We start from the raw sequence: 17,818 nt of genomic DNA on the forward strand, positions 1-17,818 counted from the left end.
TAGAGTGTTTATAATAAATCATTCTAAAACTAAAACCATTTTGCAATGTTTCTAATAGTTATGCAAACCTTAAAATACTTTCTGCCCTGTAGACTAATGAAAGTAAAAAACATAATTATAAGTTATCTCCTATATTTCACATACATTCTGCTCTCTGGAGATGCTATTTTATGATTGCAAAAGATAAAGCCTCAAAAGCGTTCGCAGAAATGTTCTGAAAAATAACCAATCGAGAACCAATTACAAACATTAGTAGACCATTCTGTGCTGGGCAGTCTCTCTTTTTTTAAACACAATTTTATATAAAACTTATACGGAAATAAACATTGCTTCACAATGTGTTAACGTCAAACACAATCTGTCTCCTTACCCAGTAGTATTTCTGCATACGACTGTAAGAGGATTTGTACGGAGAAACAGAAGAACAGAAAACAAACTGGAAAGTGACAAAGGCTTTGATAATTTCTCTCATTCTGTGTGACAGATACCCAGTTATGCCAGGGCCAGACATCCTTCTGCACACCGTTTCTCACTGTGATGGTGATTATTAGTACATATTTGACCGTTCTATTTTTAACAAATAACGCAAGAAACTGAGATTTGGCTGATGGGAAAAATGTCTGAGAATTCATCTCTGGTGTGAAAAAATCATATGGAAATAGACATTTAAGGACTTTTGTTTGACCAGTTAAAAGCCCGGCCTCTTAATTCTGGCAGTCATAATTACAATCAACTTCGTAAAATTATATTATTGAAAAAAAACAATTTTAAAAGACAATTACAATACCCATCACAGAGCCATAGATAGTTATTTAATATTTACTTAACTCAAAGTGCATTACAAGTACAAGTTTAAAATACAGCTTCATGTTATAGATGATGGCAGTGGTGGTTGCATTCAGACACAAGCCCCAAGGGTTTAAGCTTTAAAAGCAGATATGTAGCTATAGCTTTAGATTTCTTTGTTTTTAAGCATCTGAGCAAAGTCCTGTCTAAGAGCCAGTAGTGACAGATGGATGAACAGAATGAAGAATCTGGCCTAAAGAAGAAAAGCAGTGAGGGTCATTCCAACGTTCTCTTCCCACACTCTTGTACCTACTAATCTAACACCATGAAGTCTGAGCTTTTGCTCAATCCCCTAGAGTAAAACATACGTTCTCTTGCTGTACTGAATCATGTGTCATCATGTTGGATGTAATTTCTGCCATTATATAAATAACAGTCCATTTGCATCAGAGATTCTGACACTTAGCAACGCTATTGGTGTATAAAGTCGACAAAACTTCTCTTTTTAATTAATCCATGACCACCTTTGAAGCTTGTTTTCCACAACATGACTTTTTTGACACCTGTAAAGCAAAATTATACATACTCAACCCACCTTCACAGTCTCATCTCTCTTCCTCTTGTCTCTTTGAATCTCATTTCCACACTGCAGTACGCGCCAAGACGTGTAATTGAACATCTGTAGAGTTTCTCAGTCGTAACCTTTAATTTCCCACAAGCTAAATGCCAGTAGATAAAATCTCCTGATCACCCAAAAGCTGCAATTTGAAGCCCGCGCAGCTGCAAGCAGTTTGCTCTACACAGTGTTGTATATATTCTGTATATACAGGGATGTTAACCATGAGGCTGTTATTGGGCTCTGACAGGCCAAAAGATTCTAATTGCCCCTTTACAACCCTTCATTAAACGGCTTAATGGAGAAAACAAGTGGATGTTGTCTCTTGTTGAGAGGACACTGCTAACAAAGAAACCGCACAAGAGCGGCGCTGATACAATACATGATAATTCATTATGGAACCCCATTGGGGATGTTTTAGAGTTTGAGTGTTTGAGTTTCTTCCGCTGGCTTTTGCAATTAGTTTTTCAAGAAACATGAAAATGGTAATGAGAAGAGGGATCGAGTGAAATACATAAAACAGACATTAACTGGAATAAGCATCATTTTATTACCTTATTTCCAATCATCTTACATAGGAACGTTTCTACTTATTTAAATTCTACAATACATTGGAAAAGTCAGACTGTATTGTGTTGGATTTTATGTGATAGACACTTGCATGCTTATGTATGCATCCGCTGATACTAACCACTGTGCGGTAAGACAATATGCTTCATTAAAAAACATCTCTGACAGACATCACCCTTAGTCTACAGTGCCAATTTAATCCACAGACTCAACTATCTACTGGTAATTCATCATTATTCATAACAAATCCGCTTGCCTTGGACTGGTTTCTTTAACATTTCAAAACAGAGCAGACGCAACAAATCAGCGGTATAGACATACCATGACAATACCACTAATGCTAAATGTATATGTTTATTCAATTCAAACATATTAAAGTACTGTGATATTACCACAGAACTTCTTTTAAAATGATATTAAAACTAAAGCTGTCAAATGATTTATTGTGGTTAATTGCTGATTAATCGCGATTAATAAAACGTTTGTGTTCTCATAATATATGTTTGTGTACTGTGCATATTTATTTTGTATTTATAAAAACATACAGTAGACAAAAACATACATGTTTAAAAATATTTACATGTATTTATTTATGTTTACCAATAATAAATGTTTATTCATTTTTATATTTTATATTTTTCTTAAATATATACATGTATGTGTTTACATAAATACAAAATTAATATGCACATTACACAGACATGTATTATGTAAATACAAACGTTTATTCTGGGTGCGATTAATCGCGATTAATTGTTTGAAATTCCTAATTCAAACATGAAGTGTAAACTGTCAGATTGTAGACACGCTATGCTAAAATCACATTCAAAAACTGCAGAGTTATCACTGGGAAAACACAATCTAGATTTGAGACAGTAATAATTAATTTTGTATGCATATTTAGATTGATAATAGATACAAAAGATGCAACACAATCACAATCATACGAGTTAGCTACCTCGCAAAATAGTTTAGAACTCCCATGAGATCAGGTTAAAAGATGATGCAGGCAGATTATTCACTTTTACAGGACTTCATTATTAACAAATAAATAACATTATACCAACTTCTATTACAAAATATTCTGCATCACATTATATCAAATTCTCAATCACAAATGATCTGTTATTACTGAGAAGACATTTCTTCTCTCTCTCTCGCTGTCTCTCTCTCTTTCCCTTCCCTCCTCTTTCACATCTCATTAACAAATATAAGAGGGCCTCTGGACGTAGGACTTCCCACCTGTCGGTAAAACATTGGCTGTCCTAGATTGGTTTGGGGTAGGCTCAAACCTCCACTTGATAAGTCAAAACTCCCCTGATTGTAGAGCCTTTGGCCAAAGCCAGTCCCGGATTGATCAAAACTGGTTTGACTGTACTGCCTGAAGCTGCCGCGTTTCTCAGAGGGAGTCCGGGATGGGTAGCGCTGGGTAGACTTGTGCAAACCTGTCTCTTTGTAGGCAAACCAAATATTACCCGCCCAAAGGAAGAAGTTTAAAAAACCAAAGGCCTGTGAACAGACAAAGATGAATTAGAATTATTAAACAGAAACCATTTAATATTAAAAGTACCAGCTGGAAAAAGAAAGTCTGAAATTTTTATGTTGGCTTGACAAAGCCTTTCCTAAAAGACATTAGGTAAAAAAAGTTGTACAACTTTATTTGGTGTAACGGTTTAATACTACAGACAGACACTTTTTCTTTTCTACTGACCGCAGACATGTTAAGATTTGTCCAAACTGGCTCCATTAAGACCTCGCACAAGTTCTCCTGGGCTCTGCATGCAGACATCAACAGCAGAATCTGATTCACATCAGTGGCCGCCTTCACACTAGACAGACTTTTCGCCCAGGTGATCGAGCTAACCAGCCACATGCTAGAGAACGCTAAAGTCACCAGGAAGTCCTGTAGAGATTGAAAACAAGAAAGTCTGTACACGAGAGACAGAGAGAGAGAGAGAGAGAGAAAGAGAGAGACATTTTCTTCCGAATGCTTATTGCCAAATGAACTCACAGCTACTGGGCCTCTGTTCTTCTCTCTGTATTTGTTCTGGTAGAAGATGTAAACTATTGTGGCCAAAAGAGAATAGAGAAAAGCCAGGACCGACACGGTAACAAAAAACTGAGTGGATGAAGAATAATCCCCTTCGAGAAAGACAGTTTCTTTTCTGGTGCCTTCGCATAGAGGAGCATTAAAATGCACCTGCTGGAGTCTAGAAGGAGAAGAAATGAATTCATGGTTTATTATTTTAACAGCTGAAGCAGTTAATTTATTTATTTAGCATTGTATCCACATGACTGCAGTTGAATTATGTTTATCCTATTGACATGTACAGAACATTCAGTATTTTTCTAGGATGTGCTTTCGTATGTTGTCATAAGACAGAAATAAACAAAAACGATTTTTAGACTCTGTACCAATTTTTTCATTATGGCATCAACCTTTTATCTTCCTTTTATCATTGCATTACCAGAACTGCAAGCTACATCTATCTCTCAATAAGTCCATGGGGAAGATCACGGTGAACATGGTGAATTGCTTGCCATTATCAGATTTTCTCTGTCCACTTTCAGCTCTCGCTGATGTTTACTTTCTTTTTCAATATAATGTGTTATTGATTTTCCAAGAATATCTGTAGAAATATACAGTCAAAATAAAGAAATCACGTCAGCATAGTTTCTATGTTGTCAGGTAGAATGGGAAAAAATAGGTAAATACCCCAAAACAGAAAACGAACATAATACTTATGTTGTGCTGCAATGATTAAGAATACTTGCCTGAATGGGTAGTTGAAACTGATGCTGATGTTGTTTTGGGTTTTGTTCAAACATTCGACTTTAACCATTATCTGGCCTGAATATCCCCCACATGTTGCGAATGCTAAAACAGCACAAAGCTGTGGCGAAAAAGGAACACAACAGAAAAGTGATAAGACCTGTGTTAAAGGGACAGTTCAACATAAAATTAAAATTCTGTTGTCATTTACTCATCCTTGAGTTGCTCCAAATCTGTGTACATTTTGATGTTCTGATGAACACAGAGAAAGATATTTGTAAGAATGCTTGTAACCAAACATTTTGGCCACCATTGACTACCATAGTAGGAAAAATTACAATGATTGTCAAAAGTGTCCCATAACTGTTTGAGTTTCTACATTCTTCAAACTATCTTTGTTTGTGTTCAACAGAACAAAGAAATTAATAAAGCATTTTTTCTACTATAGTCAATAGTGACCAAGAACTGTTTGGTTACAAGGAGTGTTCCAAATATCTTTCTCTGTGTCCTTTAGAGCAAAGAAATGTATACAGATTTGGAACAACTGGATGGTGAGTAAACAAGACAAAATTTCATTTTTAGGGGCGAACCGTTCCATTAACATATAAACCTGTCTCTGATTCCATAAGAACAAACATCACATACAGTGTGAGATCTCTTTAATGTCTCAATTATTTATCCTAGACATAGACAAATAGATTAAATGGACAGAAAATGAAATGTTTGCCTAAGTCTCTTGCGTCTTAAATAGAAATCACACCAAAGTATCCATTAGAATTTCCAATTTCTCAACAGTGTCACAAAGTGATTTCATATTTTCCAAGTCACGAAAGTCAATATTATTTAAGATTTCGTTTAAAAATCTCATTTAATCAAAGATTTTATCAAATTGACCCAAATCAAGTTAATTTTGCCCATACACTGTACAATTATTTTACATGGGTGAAAAAGGTTATTTCCCTTCACTCTCTTTAACATAATTACGCATTACATCATCAGACAAAGTCTGATTTAAATTAACCCCACAGAACATTAAAAAACAGTTTTTTAATAAGTTTCAGTGACCTGTTATCCAACCGCTACACAATTAACAATCCAAAATTTGACACAAATGTATAGTTACTGTAAGTCTGAATAACAAGTGCAAACAAGATGATGTGAGATGATTTTAATCATGTTCACCAGTTGTCTTCAGATTATTAAATTAAAAGGTTAGAGGTTTACTGGAAGAGTGCCAGGCCTTTATTCTCTGTGGACACAGGTGTTTGATAAGATATGTGTCCCAGTCCCCTGCTATTCTCTCTTTTCCCCTCTCCCTCTGTCTCCTTTCTTCTCTCTTCCCTTCCTTCCTCTCACCCTCGGTCTTGTCTGTCTGTCCAATACTATGATACAGCAGGTGAGAGGAAGCAGGCATTTTTAATTAAGATTTAATGCCTTCACTGTGTATGTTGATGTAATAGTTGAATACTTGTGTGTGTGTGTGTGTGTGTGCGTGTGTGCGCGTGTGTGTGTGATAGAGAAAGAGTAACATACATTAATTGACATATAGAGTGACAACAAGCATAAAGGGTGTTTACACAGAATATTACAATTAAAATGATTCAATGACATATGTTGTTTTTATCTCCTGATAGAAGCAAGTGCTTCGGAAATTCATGAACTACAGTCAAATGATATCCCAAAAGAATAATAATGTCTTTACAGTATCATGACAGACTACATATCAGCACAGAAGAAAAAGTCAATTCTTTGATTAGTTTCTGATGAGACTCAGTGAATTATGCAAAGGTTACCCAGGGGTTGCCAGCGCACACACACAAACACACATACACGCACTAATTAACTCACATGTACACATACATGCATGACAATATACATATGAAACACATGCAGTTGTGCTCTTTTGAGCACATATACATCATTAAGGTGTGTGTTAAGAGCTGATTGTCATCGATCTTTTGCACATTTCAACAAGAGCAGATTAATTATTCAAGCAAGATAGACTTCAAACAGAGAGGGCGAAGGTACCAAAGAGCAGACAATAATTCAATCTGATTTTCTTGATGTGTTCACATAAGCACGCCATTTTGAGAATACTGCGAGAAATTGCACACAAATTGTAAGCATTGTCTTGTTTAAAAACTTGTGCGATTTTATGCAGGTCATTAAAAACCAACATCAATTATTTACAATACGTTTTTTTTCCCTTACTGATCACACAAAAACACTGCAAAGTTTACCACACTATGCCGTATTAGACAAGTGGTGCCAACAATTACAAATGTTTTAAAACAAACCAGTTCTTAGAAAAACAGTCTTACCGGAGCAAATATGACCATACACATTGATGAAGAGGATTGAGCATCAGCCTGTGTGTCTGTATATGAAGGAGTGTTGAGCTCCTCTGCCAGCCAAACCCAGAGATACAGAGTGACTGAACACCATGGAGATGCTCTGTGTGGCAGAGAAAAGACACACACGCACACACATACACAACTGGGTACACACATGATCATACATGCATTTGCACATGTACTCAAAAAAATACTTCAGTTTGGCTACAGTAAAGGATTACATGTGGAAGTATGTATTTATCTACCCCAATTAATCTAAACCTTAATGGATGTGCCGGGCATCATCTTAGTCATTTGCATACAAGACCAAAATGATTATGAATATAAATGATAAGTCTTCCACAATAATGGCCCTCAATTTTCTTTAATTACAGCAAATGATTACAATGCAATGTAGCTTATTTTGGTAAATGTATTCTTCCCTGCATATTTTTGACCATCTAATGACTAGACATCTGGGCTTTTAATGCAAATGATTTAACCACGCACAGTTTAAACTTGTCCTCTGTGCTACTGTCAGGTAAGGGTACATAAAATTGTATCCATGGCAATTGTGACAGTTATAATTTCAGCTTGGATTGCTTGGAACTATGTAACTATTTAGTTAACATTCTTTCGTTTGTATGGGGCTCATGCATTTAAAAAACCCAATAAAAGTATTTAAGTATAAGCCTACAGTAAAATGTATTCAACATTATTCAATGATCAAACACGAGATGTTTCATTCTGGAAAGTTTCTCTCTTTTCTCTCCTCTCTTCACATATATAAAATATAAACGCAAACATGACGTGAAACAAGGCATAAGGGGATGGAGAGCGATAGAAAGAGAGAGGCTGGTTTGATACTTTGATGCATTACCTGTATTGTTATGCAATGCTGCCATCTGCTGCTTCACACTCATGTCTCATTCAGATCAGATGCACTTGGTTGTGTTTTTTATTGTTCATGACTTTCTTGAAAAAGTCCCTAAAACTACTTAATAGTTTACTAGTGTCATTTTTTCCTCTTCTTTTTGTCTACACATAGACTACTTCCCGAATCTTAAGGTGCAGTTAATATTTTTCACCACTAGGGGGAATGTTGTGTTGGAAATAATTTTTAAAATAATGTTGTTTTATCAACGTAAATAAGTATCCTGGAAATGGTGTGCAACAGGGCTTGAGATTCGTTTTTCTCATGTTTGGTGGGTGTGTCAAGAATGTCAGAACAATCCGAAGCAACATATACACACCGGTATTGAGGAGACAACTCGCACAATGGGTCCAAGTAAAGTTGTTTACAAATGTGTCCGCTAGGTATAGGCAACAATTTAAGATATTAGAAGACATGCGTTTTCCAGTATTCAATACGTATTTCTACTGATTTCATCAGCTCCGGCTTCAGCTGCCATAGTTCAACTCTTGCGTCATCCCAACAGGTTGTTCAACCGCACCACCGTTTCCGTTTAACAACGTTTTGCAACATTTTTGAACGCAACCCTGGTGCTGGACAACCCCAAAGCGTGTTTTCCTGTGTCTTTGGTGTATTAAAAGATGCCCATGCATGTATAAGACACGTAAAATTGCAAAAAATAAAGTGTTGGAACAAATGCCAAAAATGGCTTGTGTAACCACACCCTCACAAATCTACGTCAGTTCTGGTATAATTTGACAAAGACCGCCCAGATGTGGGCGAACCTGTCAGTACAGTGGCTTTGGAACCGGATTTTCCAAATATGGGAAGAGGTGTACATTTCCGTCACACGATTGCAGCAGAGCCATTGGTAGAGAGAGTCGCGTCTTCTACTTTGACTCCAATGGAACAGATTTTACACAGTTTCAATAGTTCCCAATAGGCGAGGAAAGAGGAGTTAAAACCATGCACAGTATTTGGAACATACCGGACCTTCAAACCTTAAATCGTGTTGCATTACATCTAAAAAAAAAAATGAAAATATCAGTATTAACCGTGTCTTTGACCCCTTTAATCGCCTGTTGTCTCTGCTTTAACCAGGAAACGTATTTTAATTGAATTAAGATTTATTTTTGTGATGCCCTGATCCTGTTGTCAGCTGGATTTACATTCGGTCATTTAGCAGACGCTTTTATCCTACAGAGAGTTCAGGGAGCAATAAGCGATATGGCATACAAGTCTGATACAAGTGCTAATACAAAGTTATTTGTTTCAACAAAAGCTAGACTACTACCTGTGAGAGAAAGAGAGAGGGTTCTTTTTTTGTCTTTCAAGTATTCACAGAAGAGATGGGTTTTTAGTAGTATTTTGAATGTTGTGAGAGATGTGGTTGACCGGACTAAGTTAGGAAGAATTTTCCACCAGAAACGAGTTGTGAAGCATAATGTGCGGTAAAGTGCTTACTGCCCTTTTGAGAAGGCAATACAAGACGCCTCTGGTTTGCTGAACGCAGGCTTTTTGATGGGGTGTAGGAGTGTAGGAGGGTGTGAAAGTATGCCGGTGCAGATCCAGTGATCCAGTAGGCAAGCATTAGTGACTTGAATCTGATACGGGCTTCCACCAGTAGTCAGTGGAGAGAGATCAAAAGGGGTGTCACATGAGCCTTTTTGGGCTGTTGGAAGACGAGGCGTGATGCTGCGTTCTGAACCAGCTGGAGTGGTTTGATAGCCTTTGCAGGATGAACAGCAAGGAGAGCATTGCAGTAGTTCAACCTTGAAAACATACCAGGGCCTGGACAAGGAGTTGTGCCGCATGCTCAGTGAGATAGCCTCTAACCTTTCTAATGTTGACTCCAATGGATTTCAAATCTTTTAAAAGCTGTAGGATGATGTCCCTGATGCTCCATATTAACAGCTTCAACGTCAGAGGGTGTGTCAAAAACATACTAACAAATAGTCTCAATTCTAGGTGTTCACGATTGTCTAATTTTACTATTATTTACAACTTTTGTCCTTCTCTTTTCTACTGACTTTTTCTGTTGCTTGTCTCTTGTTTTTCATTGTTGCTTTAGATCGCTCATGTGCCAGTATCCACTCGATGTTAATTTCATTCTGGCTTCCTATCAGCCTCACTCTTCACATACGGTGGAATTTTTGCATTAGGGTAGACAACAACTATATTTTCCAGAATAACGCCAGTGATGGGGGCTTCCTTTGGCAAGCAAACCCCATGCCAAGACAAGGGAGACAGAGAACTATAAAATGGCCTGCTGCTGGAACATCAGCTTATCTGTGAAACTATTCTAAAGGCAGAGGGAAAACAAACATAAACTCAAATATTCAACTATAATGTGGCATATTCATTTAATTATGCTTGTACTGAATATCAATGATTGTGTAAGTAGGAAGAAAAGGAAAAAATTGATTACACAAAAGAATTGTGTAGTGCCTAATTGGACATATCATAATATGCAGGTAACAAAAGGGCTTTTGAAAAGAGAAAATTGTAGGCAATTTTACAGGTTCCCTTTATCTCACGTACTGTATGTAATGGTGCACAGTGTTCAATGAATCAAAGCACAGTTGGTGCTTGTCTTGGGCATGTCAGCGGTATAAATCTTTTATAAGGCGATACACTGCGATTGACTAATAGGTGAAGAGAGCTTATGTTAGAGGTGAAGACTGATGTATAGCATTGGGTTTATGTAATTGACTGGGTAACCTGTCATTTTATAGATTTGTTTACAGGTATTTTTGTATTGATCCTTATCTTAACGCTTCAGAGCATCCTTTGTTTCAAAGCATGTGTATATCCATTACTTGTGCTAAGGTTTATACGTCCCAAGATCTCCGCTTTTTGTTATATAGAAAAATGTTTGCTTTTTATGACATATATATATATGCAACAATTTAACTGGACGTAAAATGTACATATTAAAAATATTTAAATTGGCTTAATGGCAATGCCCACTCAAACTGGCATGACTCCAAAAGGTTGTGGAAAAACCTAATGATCCTTGTGATCCCAGCATGACTTGATAATGTTCCAAACTGCATCTTGTGCATATAAGGCATAAAAACATTTCTGATTTATTTCACTCTTTTGATGTGTTAAAATATGAAATGATTTTGCGTGGAAGGAGTTTGTGTTTCCTGGTGGTTGGCAGGTCTGAAGCTCTCACATCAGTGAGATTGTTTTACTATGCCTTAAGTGAGGAAGGATGTTGCTCTTCATTGCACATTTAATGACTCTTTTTTCAGGCTTTCTTCTCTCCTCTCCTCTGTCTCTATCTAGCCTTGGTGCAAAAGGGAGACGAAAGAATGATCCCATGCTGTTAAAGACTAGATAAACAGAATACATATTTCACTGTAATTCCACTTTGATCTAAACATAATGGTTTTGGTTTTTACAATCCAGATAAAAATGTGGAAAGGAAGGCCTTTGGTGTTCTATTTGGTGCTGTACCAGATCAAGGACTAGTGCATTACTGCTTCATATTTGGAAACACTTGTCCTCTTAAATCCGACTTTGTTCTGCCAGAAGAAAAGTGCTGGAGAGGGAATGCCTCGGATGAATGTAAAGCTGGTTTTATCATCGTAGTCTTTGATGAACAATAAACATCTGATAGATGAAGCATAGGGCTAATTCTCATCAATAAAATCTGAGCATTTGCATTTTTGGAATACACGTAAAGGTCCCTCGACTGTGTTCATGGAAACCGTTTGATAGGTGCCTTTTTCGTACAGTACAGTGCACTTATCCCATTTCACCATGTCTGTTGAGTGTGGGAGAATAAAAAACATTGATTTTTTCAATGTTTTAATATTTTATAGAGCTTTTTTTAGCACAAACCCAGCACTCAGCCTTCGCCATGGACCTGCTCAAATTCACAGGTCCTGTAATTTTCCCATGACTCTCCCTTGTACTCAGACAAACACACACATGCATTTTTAACAACATTACACAGTTTGAAAGAAAGGCTTGTTTTGTGCTCAAAACCGTATTACGATTTAATGAAGGTTTTTGGCTTAAAGACACCATGAAATGGCTTGAAAACAACAGTTTTGTCACTCACAAAGGTGATGTGGCTCAGTCTCAGAAATAGAAATTCAACAGAAACCTTTATGACAATATATTTTTTAATACATATGTATTAGGGCTGCCATGGTATGAGCGCTGGGTTTGATTAATATGCAAATGAAGGGTTTTAAGTTGATTGATTACCAGAACAGTAAACCTCTCCCCGTGAAACCTCATTGTTGTTTCATTTCAAATAGGTCTAATTGCCTCACACATACTGAGGAAACAATATTTATAAGAAGATATTTGTGGAATGCACGTGTCTAGCATGCCTGAATCTTGAACACAAATGTGTATGAATAATGTAAAGGCAAAGAGAGAACAAAGGATTGTACACTAGGGGCCGATAAAGTGAAATGGTAAATTTTAATGTTATCATTATGTGCCAATAATAACATTTAGGCCACTATATAGTATTATAGCCGATAAATCATAAATCATTTCCTCTGGTTAAATATCTTCAGCTGCACGCTGCTCACAGGTCAAAAACATATTTCTATACTATATTTCTGTCATGATCATTCACTTACTGCTATGGGCCCTTTTCACAATGCCTTAACTTAACTCACGCCTTTTCGCAAAGCAGTGCATCATTACATCCATTTGCAACAAACAAGAAGAAGAAGAACTTCGCTAGAATTTACATATCTAAGTTCTTATCCTAGCACCTTCAGTAACACAAAATGAAAACAAAACACTTACCTTCATAACAAATAATTTGTAACCTTTATCTAGCATTGATCTTGTCATAAGCTAAAAGTTGTCCACTTTTTACCTTTTGTTTCAGTCTTAGTGAATTTTATAATAATATTTAGTACATATACTGTACATCGGACAAAATATCGGTTTTCAGCTTCCAATGTCAAAGAATTATCACTTATCATTATCGGCCAAATCGTGATATTTTCTGTTTACTTACTCTATAGAGTGATGAGAATTTACAGGAATTTAAATGAACACAGTAGGAATGTTTTCTAATGTCCCAGAATTCTAATAATGACCCAATAATAAGTATTGGCTGGCACTGAGGAACATGGTGTTTAAAGGAACATCAAACTCTCTCAAGCTTGGGATTAGTGTTCAGTATTAATTTGTTAGAGATGTAAAAATGAAGAAGAGATCGAGAAAGAGAAGGGTAAAGAAAAAGAACTTGAATAAAACTTCTGCAGAGAATGCAATTACGGAACTGTCATGGCACTGAGGTATTAAAGTAAGAGAGGACGAGAAAAAGGACAGGGTCAAGGCCAGCTTAAATCATTCTATTAATAACCCATTTTTTTCCTTTCACAGAAAAAGACAGGGTGGAAGTATAATGAACTATTTCTGCTTCTGCTGTTTGTTAATCGTGGACATATTGGCAAATATTAAAATCGAATTATAAAATATGCAGCCACCAACAAAACACCAATAAACTCCAAATTAACAATACACAACATGCCTCTGAAATGTTATACAATTTTTTTACTTTTACATGTTTACCAGACAGGTTATGGTCTTTAATGCATAAGATAAGTAATGTACAGTAATAGTATAGCATCAGCTGTATGAATGTATAGTAAACATATAACATATGTACTTATACATATACTTTAAGCATTTAACAGAAAGTAAAACATTACCAGCTATTGGAGAACCAATATTAGTTTACCCTACAGGTTTCTCCAATTTACAGCTTTGTATACATTGAAGCTGAAGTAAAGCAGGGCAGAGAGAAACTCAATCAATTATTGATGGTTAAGATGCAGAGAGTGTGCTGCTGCAGATGGGGGTGTTTGGACCATTTGTGCCAGAATCTACTCGAGAATGCCTGGACAGGATGTACTGGTCCTATTGTTCCACAAAGAATCCAGTGGGTTCGGCGGTCTAGAATGCCAATATCTGTGCTACATGCAAGCAAACTTCCTCACCAGTATGATCTGATGAGAGCATTGATAAGCTACATTAAAGATCTATAGTTTACAGTTTTGTATGTGGCTGTTTTAGTCAGAACGACCTAGAGTGGATTTTTTTTCATTGGAGTTGCTTGCACTTTAACAGTTGAGCCACAGAAACACAAATTTAGAGAATCAATAAGGGTAAAACACAAATGAAAGTAACATTAGATCATAAGATGAAAAGTGGAAAAGGTCTTCTTGAATAGCAGAAACTCTGGTGTATGCCTGAACAAAAGAACTGTTTGGCAAGGTATCCTTAGGAAGAGAAAAAAAAATATGTTCTGTAGTTATAATTGCTTTTGTTGCAGTGAGACATATTTTCATATCGGCTGGGTTCATCACAACACTCCGGGAGCGTGATTTTTCAAAAAAAGAACTAAACACACTCCGTTATATTTAGCTAATGTGTGAACATGCAGACGTGTTTTGGAAAGCACCACTCTTATGAAACATCTGGTATGATAGTCTAAACCATTGGGATTTTGTATTTATAGTTCTAACTGCTAATTTTCCCACAAAACCCATTGGGAAACGTATGTGCTGCATTTAAAGCATTTTTGCGTTTATGAGGATTTTTTTTTACTTGGATATTGTCTCTTATTCTTCACGATTATGGCCAGGAATCTTGCAGCCCCTTTGTATAATTATTATGTAGCCCCTTTTCAAATCTCTCTTTAAATATGATCTATCCAAGGACAGTGCAATACAAACCTTTCACTGTGGCTTTACATGTGATTTCACAATGGATTTTTAATCTTGACAAATGTGATATGAGTGAGTATTAATCTAAAATGATTGGAATACATTTTTCCAATCCATCAAGAAAATGCACAACCCATACGCCTTTGGATAGGACTGCAAATATTCAGTGCCACAGGGATGTGTGATTTGGGGAATTTATTACAGTGTAAGCCAGAGCTCTTTGAAATTCAATATTGTCAAATACAGTATATGTACAGTATGTATACTGTATAAATACAAATAAGCATTTGTTTTTATGGCAACAAATCCTTAATCCTCTAGTGTGAATTCTTTGATATCAAGAAATAAGACATGAAATAAGACATGTTTATCTGTGAATATAGTTGAATAGGATTGAAGACAAAGAGGTAAAAATAAGGAGATCAAAAGATTAGGAAAGCAAATCTCACATAAAAAATATGGGGTGACATATTGGTCTGTCATTAATCAAACTGTCCTCAGATCAGCCACTACTGTTATTTATCAGATTTTTCTTTCTCTTTGACTGATTTGCTGTTTATTGATTTTATTCTTATAGTGACTATGGTAACATTCCCTGGTAGTTTTGTTATGGGATCAGCCCTTTATATAGTGTTTTATAGCTTACTTCTACTTCAGAAATGCTCTTAAAATGACCCAAAGGCGTGTTGTGTTAAGTAGTGACTTTATTATCATCCATCCCCTGGGCAAAACACTATACCCCAATAAAAGCTTCTGCTAAATGTCCCCTTCCCCCTTCAAAAAACAGCTCATGAGGACTGTATGTACCTTTTGTGAAACTTTACACATATTTAGTAATCCTTGCACAAAATGAAATCATATGAGGATGTAATTCCAACCCAGACATTTAAAAGCTCAGGTGACATTTCTTTTCCAAGAACACACTGTAATAAGTGAAAATGTCCAGGTGTTTTACCTCAAGAGAGTATTTATACTTGACATGATATAACAGTGAATCATTTTGTCATTGTTACATAACATAGTAAGGTAAATGGAATAGTTCACCTAAAAATGAAAATTCTTTCATCATTTACTCGCTCTAATGTCATTCTAACTTTTATGGCTTTGTTTCTTTCTTCTCCGGAACACTTTTTAAAGAAGGTTAGAACCAAACAACATCGGCCCCAATTGACTTCCATTGTATGGACAACAACCACTCAGACATTTCTCAGAATATGTTCTTTTGTGTTTTACAGATGATAAAAAGATATGACATGAAGGCAAGAATTTTCATTATTGGCTAAATAAATCATTTAAATAATATTTAATATATTTTTGAGTTTAACATGGCAGGTGCAGTAAAAAAGGTTTTGTTTTGTGGCCTATATTTTGTGAACAAAAAGAGATGTAAAAGGACCTTCTTGTGTCGGTTCATTTGAATAATAGCACTTACTCAGGGTCAACGAAGCTCACCATTTTTTCGAACGAGATGACCCGCTCTCGCCAGCAGCACCACGGACAGCGCCTGCGTCTCACGCGAGCCTCAGCAGGAAGTGGCCACCATTCGCTCTTTTCACTGCGTGCGCCCCTCCCATCCCCTTTCCTCTCGATTCCCTCGCAATGACTGGCGAACGGACGCACGGCACGGAACACGTATGCAGCAGCACCAGCATCTTTGCTCAAGCCGTGTGAAGAGATTGCAGTGTCTGTTTCCGCATCCTGCTCGTGCACATTCTTACAGCACGCGAAGTGTTTCAGGATATAAAAAAATAACCGAAGCTCGACAGACCCTCTGAATGCCGAGCATCACCTCAACAAATTGAAAGGTTTCACGCTGCAAATATCCCGACTTGCGTTTAAATAGCTCGCGCGGTTAGTCGAGAGCAAAAATGTTGGATCCGTCGTCCAGCGAGGAAGAATCGGACGGGATAGTGGAAGAGGAAAGCAGAGAGGTGACGGCCCCTCAGTCCGGATCCTCTCGCATCTCCCCCAGCAGGACCAGCGAGAGCTCAGATAGGCTCCAACCAACCAGCCGAGGCTCCAGCGTGCGTCCGTCCAGCCCGAGCCCGTCGGCCGTCAGCGAGCAGGAGAAGGAGGACGTGGAGAAACTGCAGAGGGAAGAAGATGAACGAAAAAAGAAGCTGCAACTCTATGTTTTTGTGATGCGATGCGTCGCCTATCCCTTCAACGCCAAACAGCCGACCGATATGGCCAGGCGACAGCTGAAGGTAAGAATGTGGAAAGTGGAAATAAGGTCTCACCTTGAGAAATGCGTCTTTCACACTTTATTTGAAGCTCGTGTCGTTATCAGCAACGCTGCATTCCGTTGCATGCGTGAGATGAGTTAAATGTTAAAGTGAATGCACCATATTGTTTAATGGGACTCCTGCATGGGATCGGAACAAACGGAAATGTTGGGCTGCGAAATCACGGCCGCTCGGAGCGTCCTGTCGCGAACGAATTCGGCCACGTTCGGTCACATTCGGGCGCACGAGACGAGCTCTAATAATAGATATTCTTCAAGAGGGTGATGGACCAAAATAAAGCGGTGTCGTTGCCGTAGTACAGTCATGTGACTCGCTCTCAATGGAAGTCAATGGTTGTGTGCAGTCAAGCGGTGATGGGATATTCAGCCCCGTTTGCGTACGCTACGCTCATTCATCTTCCAAGGTGACTTTTGGTGTAACAGATGCGAATGTGCGATGCAACTGTTCGCAAGGTCAAAAAACACAATCGATAGATGTGTCATGTGACCCGAGGCAAATATTTCGCCATATTATTATTTCCCCCTCATCATTCAGTAAAGACGCACTGTTGTTTTACTGAGGGTATTTATCTGTTACAAATAAAATGTAACACATCTTAAAATCGACCAAATCTGTGCTCATCATTTACACTGAGACTTTACGAGCACTGTTCCCATTGGCAAACTATTGACTTATAAATGAAGGAAACAAAAAGAAATTTGTTATAGATTTCAGTTACTGACCGTAAAAACGCTTCAAAGAGGTATCAGAGGTCCCATCCAATTTCCCTCGGGTATTGATCCAAGGTGATCCTCCTGACTATTTACAACATGCTCCGAAACTGCAGTTAACAGCTAGAGTTACTGTTATAAGGTAGCTACGAACA

At 37.3% G+C, this 17,818-nt stretch overlaps 2 protein-coding genes across 18 annotated transcripts in view; one reads left to right on the plus strand and one right to left on the minus strand.

The window, feature by feature from the left end:
• Positions 1–2,706: 2,706 nt before the first annotated feature.
• On the minus strand, positions 2,707–16,273 carry synprb (synaptoporin b). 3 transcript variants are annotated; one of them, XM_056750856.1, is made up of 6 exons: positions 16,160–16,273; positions 7,067–7,199; positions 4,748–4,866; positions 3,984–4,182; positions 3,684–3,875; positions 2,707–3,481 (listed from the first exon to the last, which is right to left on the minus strand). In XM_056750856.1, exons 2-6 carry the CDS (start codon positions 7,088–7,090, stop codon positions 3,164–3,166), a joined length of 852 nt encoding a protein of 283 aa, XP_056606834.1. In that variant the 5' UTR covers positions 7,091–7,199; positions 16,160–16,273; the 3' UTR covers positions 2,707–3,163. The 3 variants fall into 3 exon arrangements, with proteins under 3 accessions (XP_056606834.1, XP_056606833.1, XP_056606832.1); XM_056750855.1 differs by having other exon boundaries at positions 16,140–16,266; XM_056750854.1 differs by lacking the exon at positions 16,160–16,273 and having other exon boundaries at positions 7,067–10,207.
• Positions 16,274–16,319: 46 nt separating this feature from the next.
• The window catches only part of cadpsb (Ca2+-dependent activator protein for secretion b), a 72,552-nt gene continuing 71,053 nt past the window's right edge, over positions 16,320–17,818 (plus strand). For 4 of the 15 annotated variants that reach the window (XM_056750840.1, XM_056750843.1, XM_056750841.1 and 1 more), the window contains exon 1: positions 16,326–16,914. In XM_056750840.1, the coding sequence (XP_056606818.1) occupies positions 16,576–16,914 (339 nt within the window). In that variant the 5' untranslated portion in view covers positions 16,326–16,575. Of the gene's footprint in view, positions 16,915–17,818 lie in introns of all 15 variants that reach the window. The other 11 variants (XM_056750845.1, XM_056750846.1, XM_056750848.1 and 8 more) reach the window with 5 other exon arrangements.

This window comes from Triplophysa dalaica, chromosome 6, assembly GCF_015846415.1.
Source record: "Triplophysa dalaica isolate WHDGS20190420 chromosome 6, ASM1584641v1, whole genome shotgun sequence".
Lineage (NCBI taxonomy): Eukaryota > Metazoa > Chordata > Actinopteri > Cypriniformes > Nemacheilidae > Triplophysa > Triplophysa dalaica.

Coding starts and splice junctions, on each gene's coding strand:
- synprb (XM_056750854.1), bottom strand. CDS start 7,261: ATGATCATGTGTGTACCCAGTTGTGTATGTGTGTGCGTGTGTGTCTTT. Junction 4,183..4,747: donor AGTTTCAACTACCCATTCAG/GCAAGTATTCTT, acceptor TTCTCCTTCTAG/ACTCCAGCAGGTGCATTTTA. Junction 3,482..3,683: donor CAAATCTTAACATGTCTGCG/GTCAGTAGAAAA, acceptor GTCTGTTCACAG/GCCTTTGGTTTTTTAAACTT.